At 45.2% G+C, this 7307-nt stretch overlaps 1 protein-coding gene across 2 annotated transcripts in view; it reads left to right on the top strand.

Moving 5' to 3' along the window:
- Positions 1-1158: 1158 nt before the first annotated feature.
- The window catches only part of Mga (MGA, MAX dimerization protein), an 81318-nt gene continuing 75169 nt past the window's right edge, over positions 1159-7307 (top strand). Inside the window, exons 1-2 of one of the 2 annotated variants that reach the window (XM_013010103.1) lie at positions 1159-1217; positions 3719-4838. In XM_013010103.1, coding sequence (XP_012865557.1) covers positions 3781-4838 — 1058 coding nt within the window. In that variant the 5' untranslated portion in view covers positions 1159-1217; positions 3719-3780. Of the gene's footprint in view, positions 1218-3718; positions 4839-7307 lie in introns of those variants that run through there. The other variant, XM_013010104.1, reaches the window with a different exon arrangement.

The raw sequence follows: 7307 nt of genomic DNA, 5'->3' as shown, positions 1-7307 counted from the left end.
TACCCCTTGAGCCACAGCGCCACTTACTGTTTTCTAGAGGTTTATTGGAGCGCCGCCGGCCGCACTTCCGCGTCGCGCAGCGAGCCGACTGGGAACATCGACGCCAGAGACTGCAGCCACGAGGCGGGCGGGGTGAGAAGCGCCCTTGGCGCGGCCCGGCGCTCGCGTGCGTGGGGGGCCGCGCCACATGGTACGATACGTGACGATCTCCCGCCGGACGCTGGGCTCGCGTATGCGCCTGGCGTTTCGGAGCTCAGGTCCTGGGTTCCAAATCTCCACGGGAAAACGGCGCCGACGTCGCTTTGCTAAGGAACGAACGGGTGCAACGTTTTGACACCTGTGCAACCATCGCTCCTAGCATGTAATTTCGGGTCACATTGAGGGAAGACCGCGAGTTTAATAAGGAGAGCGAGGAAAGGAGTTGTGAAGCAGTGGGGGACTTTGTAAACAAAGGACCTGTGATTCGTTAGGTGCAGACTTGGGGGGCGGGGAAAACAGGTGGGAAGAGCAGGTGATATTTTCTCTTTGCTCTTTGTGGGACAGCCTTTGGCTAGTTTGTGGAGCCCCTTTCCGCAGGGCCCCGCCTTCCCGCTGCGTCCGGGACCCAGTCAGTCGCTGTGAGCCCTCACAAAGTTGGGCGGGGGATGTTCCAAGATTATAGAGAAGACGTGAGAGGGGAACGTTTGCCTGGCCTTCCGAACCCGGGGGGGCGCCGCGTGCCCCAGGCAAAAGAGTGGAGGCGGGGACTGTGGAGGGAACCTTGGTGTGGGGACCTCGGGAGACCCCCAAGTGTGCACTGCTTTTGAGCGCGGCTGGCGTCCTGGGCCGCGCCGCGCCGCGCCTCCCCGAGCGTGTCGTCCTGGGGCTCTGCGCCCAGTAAGCGGCCGGCTCCGCTCCTTTCTTTTGAAAAGAGCACGACGCCGCTGCCAGGCGGCGCGGAAGGTGCTGGGCCGGCGAAACGGCCTCTGGGAAGGGGGGTGGCGGGCGGGCTGGTCTCCAAGGTAACGGAGGGCGCCGGGTCCAGCCCGCGGTGCGATCACCGACTTCGGGCTGGCTGCACGTGACCTGTCCGGCTTCTTTCCCCCGGAAGAGCTTTCCTCGCGGCTTTTTTTTTTTTCTTTCACGTGGTTCTTGGCCAGCTGTGCTCTGCAGTTGCAAAGCGGTGATTTGGGGCCCTTGAGGGTCGACGGCGACTGCCCTTCTGGCGCTTTGCACGGGTATGAAATCTGCAGTAGTCTTTATTGCAGTTGTCAAGTGCTGTTTCCAGCAGTTGTGAGTGTTAGGTCCATTTAACTAAAACACAAGCTATGCCTAGAGGAAATGTGCTCTAGGTACTTTGGCACACTTTAAATTTGACAGCTTTCCGATTTTACCATAAAAAGATTCCTCTTAGTAACTTTTAGGACTGAGAGTTTGCTAGCCTGGGGTTGTAGTCCTCGATTGGAACCTTATTCCTTTTTTTTTGGTCCGGTCGTGGGGCCTGAACTCTGGGCCTAGGCACTATCCCTCAGCTCTTCAGCTCAAGGCTAGCGCTCTACCACCTGAGCCACAGCACCACTTCCGGCTTTTTTTCTTTTTGCTTATGTGGTGCTAAGGAATCAAACCCAGGGCCTCATGCATGCAAGGCAAGCACTCTACCACTGAGCCACCTTCCCAGCTCCTTCAGTAATATTATTTAAAGCTGGGCACCAGTGGCTTACCTGTAATTGTAGCTATTCAGGAGGTTGAGGTCTGAGGATCACAGTTCAAAGCCAGCCTGGCAGAAAAGTAGATGAGACTCATCTCCAATTACCAGAAAACTGGAAGTGGTGCAGTGCCTCAAAGTGGTAGAGCACTAGCCTTGAGCAAAAGAGCTCAGGAACAATGCCCAGGGCCAGAGTTCAAGCCCCAGGACCAACACCAAAAATTAATTTTTAGCTGTATATAGTGACCCATTCTCAGCATCTAGCAGGTTGAGGCAGGAAAATCTCAAGTCCACAGTGAGCCTGGGCTCCATAATGAGATCTTGTCTGAAAAAAAAGTAAACTTAAATAAGCTGGACACCAGTGGTTTATGCTTGTAATTCTAGCTCTCAGAAGGCTGAGCAGTTTGAGGACTGAGATTTGAATCCAGACTTGGCAGAAGAATTTGAGACTTTTTTTTTGCTGGTCCTGGGACTTGAACTCAGAATCAGGGGGTGTTATTTCACTCTCTTTGTGCTCAAGGTTAGTGCTCTACCCCTTAAGCTACAGCACCACTTCCAGCTTTTTCTGAGTTGATTAATGGAGATAATAATCTCATAGACTTTTCTTCCTGGGCTGACTTGAATTGTGATTCTCAGGACTCAGCCTCCTAAGTAGCTATGATTATAGGCGTGAGCTACCAATGCCTTTGAGTCTTTTTTTAAAAATTTTTTTTATTGTGAAAATACTGTCTTTTTTTTTTTTTTTTTTTTTTGGTCGGTCATGGGGCTTGAACTCTGGGCCTGGGCGCTGACCCTCAGCTCTTCATCTCAAGGCTAGTGCTCTACCGCTTGAGCCATAGCACCACTTCCGGTTTTCTGGTGGTTTTATTGGAGATAGGAGTCTCACGGTCTCTCCTGCCCGGGCTGGCTTTGAACCACAATCCTCAGATCTCAGTCTCCCGAATAGCTAGGATTACAGGCATGAGCCACTGGCTCCCAGCCCTTTGAGTCTTTTATATCCATTTGATCAGCAAAAAGCTAAAGGTGGAGCTGTGCATCAAGGGGTAGAACCCTAGTCTTGAGTATAAAAGCTAAAGGACAGTACCCAGGCTTAAGTTCAAGCTTCAATACTGCTCTCTCCCCCCAAATATATAATATTATGTATGTATGTATGTATGTATGTATGTACATATATATATCTATCAGTGCCATATAAAGAGGTGATTCTGCCCGGTGCCATTGGGTACTCAGGAGACTAAGAATTGAGGATCGTGGTTCGAAGCCAGCCAGGGCAGAAAAGTCACCATGAGGCTCTTAGTGCCAATTAATTGCTAGGAAAACTCAAGTAGAGCTGTAGCTCAAAGTGGTAGAACACTAGTCTTGAGCAAAAGAGCTCAGAACAGTGCCCAAGCCCTTAATCCAAGCCCCACAACCAAAAGAAAAAAGTGATTCTATTGACTTTTTTGGAATAGAAGTAGAAAGAAAAATTCTTTTAACTCATCTCAAATGAGATCCTTTTTAAAATACCAATTATCTCTTTAAATCTTAATGCTTTTATATTGTTTTTCTAAAATAAATGTAGTTTTACTTTTTGTGTGAGTTTACTGGAATTACAGTGAAGTTTTATAGGTCTTGGATAGGAAAAACTTAATTGGATTAAAGTTAACTTAAAAAATTATAGGAGTAGCTGGGCACTGGTGTGTCATGCCAGTGTAGGCAGAAAAGTGCTTGAGACCCTTATCTCCAGTTAGCCACCAAAAAGGCAGAAGTGGAGCTGTGGCTCAAGAGTAGAGCACCAGCCTTGAGCAAAAAAGCTAAGGAACAGAGTCCTGGCCCTGAGTTCAAGCCTCCGTACTGGCACCAACAATAAATGGATAGATAAATTAATAAGTCAGTAGATAAATTCCTGATACTTCAGAATGGATGCCCTTACAGAGCAAGGGTATATGCAGTGTCTTAGAAGGATTTAGGAATATTGTTGGGATGATAACATTCTATTTTTGTTTATAGAATATTCACTTGATTAAAATATTTTTGTTTCTTGCTTGTTTTTAGAATGCAAAGGCTATTGTAATTATGTGCTAACTACAATTACTACTGAATTTTTCACTGGAATCATGGAAGAGAAACAGATTATATTGGCTAATCAAGATGGTGGGACAATGACAGGAGCAGCACCTACCTTCTTTGTCATCCTAAAACAGCCTGGAAATGGCAAAACTGATCAAGGAATTTTGGTTACTAATCAAGATGCCTGTACTTTGGCTAATAAAGTGCCATCACCAGGAAAATCTAAAGGCAAGATTTGCCTTCCAGCTGATTGTACTGTGGGAAGAATCACTGTTACCCTTGATAACAATAGTATGTGGAATGAGTTCCATAATAGAAGCACAGAAATGATTCTGACCAAGCAGGGAAGGCGCATGTTTCCTTATTGTCGCTACTGGATAACAGGTTTAGATTCAAATTTAAAATACATTCTTGTCATGGATATCTCTCCTGTGGATAACCATCGTTATAAGTGGAATGGACGTTGGTGGGAACCCAGTGGGAAAGCTGAACCTCATATTTTGGGGAGAGTTTTCATTCATCCAGAATCCCCTTCCACAGGTCATTATTGGATGCATCAACCAGTATCTTTCTATAAACTTAAACTTACCAACAATACATTGGACCAAGAAGGGCATATTATCTTGCACTCTATGCATCGTTATATGCCAAGGCTTCATTTGGTGCCTGCAGAAAAGGCTACAGAAGTGATACAATTAAATGGTCCTGGTGTCCACACTTTTACCTTCCCACAGACAGAATTCTTTGCAGTAACAGCTTATCAGAACATTCAGATTACTCAGTTGAAAATAGATTATAATCCATTTGCCAAAGGTTTTCGGGATGATGGTCTGAATAGTAAGCCCCAAAGAGATGGAAAACAAAAGAACAATTCTGACCAAGAAGGAAATAGTGTTCCTAGTTCTCCTGGTCATCGGGTTCATCTTAAAGAAGGTGAGGGGTCAGAGATACCGCGAAGTGATATTGATTCTATGTCAAGAGGTCATGAAACATCAGGCATAGGTTTGGAACAACCTCCCCTTAATATAAAACAAGACATCCTTGGTTTTATGGATACTGATTCAACACTTGACGTTCCTCAACTAAAGCAAGAGATTTCTGAAAGGTAGGTAATAATACTTTTGTTCTTAATAAAAAAGGTCTGATTTTGGACTTAACACGTTACTTCTATAGAATACTGTAGATGTTTATAAGTGTAAGCTGCTGTTGGTCGTGGGGCTTGAACAGCTTGGGCGCTGTCCCTGAGTTCTTTTTGCTCAAGACTAGTGCTGTACCATGTTTTGCCAATGCTCTACTTCCAGTTTTTGAATAGTTAATTGGCATTAAGAGTGTCTGATGACTTTTCTGCTCTGGCTGGCTTTGAACCATGATCCTCAGTTCTCAGCTTCTTGAGTAGCTAGGATTACAGATGTGAGCTACAGGCAACCGATGAGAGATAATACTTTCAATAAAAAAAGAAGCCAGCCGGGCGCTGGTGGCTCACGCCTGTAATCCTAGCTACTCAGGAGGCTGAGATCTGAGGATCTTGGTTCAAAGAACCCCATGCAAGAAAGTCTGTGAGGTTATTTCCAATTAACCATCAGAAAACTGGAAGTGGGGCTGTGGTTCAAGTGGTAGAGTGCTTACCTTGAGCTGAAGAGCTGAGGGACAGCGTCCAGGCCCCAGAATTCAAGACCTACAACCAACAAAAGAAAAACAAAACACAAAATAGAGCCAGGTAATCCTAGCTACTCAGGAGGCTGAGATCTGAGGATCCAGATTCAAAGCCAGCCTGGGCAGGAAAGTCTGTGAGATTTATCTCCATTTAACCACCAGAAAACTGGAAGTGGTGCTGTGGCTCAAGTAGTAGAGTGCTTGCCTTGAGCTGAAGAGTTCAGGGTCAGCACCCAGGCCCAGAATTCAAGCCCCATGTTGGACAAAAACCCCAAAACCAAACCAAAGTAAACTCATTCTCTATAACTGAACATTTGTTACTCTTTGATGAATATCTAATTTCCCCTACCCTGACAATGATCTTTTTTTTGTTGTTGTTGTTTCTTTGTTAGTTCTGTGGACTGAACTTGGACTGGGTACTGTCTCTGAGCTGCTGTTGCTGCTACTTCAATTTTTATTTTTCTGGTCATGGAGCTTGAATGTAGAATCTGAGTGCTGTTCCTGAGTCTGTTTGTGTTCAAAGTTAGCACTCTTAACACTTGAGCCATAGTGCTTCCTCTGGCTTTTTCTGTGACTACTTGGAGATAAGAGTCTCATAGACGGGGCTGGGAAGGTGGCTCAGTGGTAGAGTGCTTGCCTTGCATGCATGAGGCCCTGGGTTTGATTCCTTAGCACCACATAAGCAAAAAGAAAAAAGCTGGAAATGGCGTTGTGGCTGAAGTGGTAGAGCGCTAGCCTTGAGCTGAAGAGCTGAGGGACAGCGCCCAGGCCCTGAGTTCAGGCCCCACAACCGGACCCAAAAAAAAGTCTCATAGACTTTTCTTCCCACTCTGGGCTTTGAACCGTGATTCTCAGATCTCAGCCTACTGAGTAACTAGGATTTTAGGTGTGAGCCACCAGGACCTGGCTGCAACCATCATTTTTTTTTTTTGCCAGTCCTGAGTTTTAAACTCGGCCTGGGTACTGTCACTGAGCTGCTCAAGGCTAGCACTGTACCACTTGAGCCACAGCACCACATTGGCTTTTTCTTTTTATGTGGTATTGAGGAATTGGACCTAGGGCTTCATGCATGCTAGGCAAGCACTCTACCATTAAGCCACATTCCCAGCCTGCAACCATAATTCTTTTACTATATATATATATATTTTTTTACAATATATTTTTACAATATATCATCTTTTACAAAATATTTTGCAATATTTGTCCTTAATGTCCTGTACATTTTAACTGTTTTGTCACACCTGACCAGATTATAAATATACATATATATTACAAACTTGCAGTGAAATATTATTCAGATATACTTTTTTTTTTTTTTTGGTTGGTCATGGGGCTTAAACTCTGGGCCTGAGTGCTATCCCTCAGCTCTTCAGCTCAAGGCTAGCGCTCTACCACTTGAGCTACAGCGCCACTTTTGGTTTTCTGGTGGTTTATTGGAGATAAGAGTTTCATGGACTTTCCTGCCCTGGCAAATCTCAGATCTCAGCCTCCTGAGTAGCTAGGATTACAGGCGTGAGCCACAGCACCTGGCTCAGATATACTAATTTTTATTCAGGTTATAATACAAAATATTGGCCAATAATATAAGTATATATGTATATATAAATATACACAAATACAAGTTGAATATCTCTGAATAGTTTGTGACAAGTGTTACATCATTTTCTGCTTTTGGAATATTTAAAAAGTTCTAAAGCCAGTTCGGGCAGACAAATCTGAGAAACTCTTACCTTCTTCAGCTATTTTATTTATTTATTTATTTATTTTTGTCTGTCGTGGGGCTTGAACTCTGGGCCTGGGCGCTGTCCCTCAGCTCTTCAGCTCAAAGCGAGCACTCTACCACTTGAGCTACAGCGCCACTTCCGGTTTTCTGGTGGTTTATTGGAGATAGGAGTCTCATGGCTTCTCCTGCCCGGGCTGG

This window comes from Dipodomys ordii, unplaced genomic scaffold (genome assembly GCF_000151885.1).
Source record: "Dipodomys ordii isolate 6190 unplaced genomic scaffold, Dord_2.0 Scaffold11, whole genome shotgun sequence".
Lineage (NCBI taxonomy): Eukaryota > Metazoa > Chordata > Mammalia > Rodentia > Heteromyidae > Dipodomys > Dipodomys ordii.
Note: the sequence above shows the minus strand (reverse complement) of the source record. Positions and strands in the feature narration are given on the sequence as shown.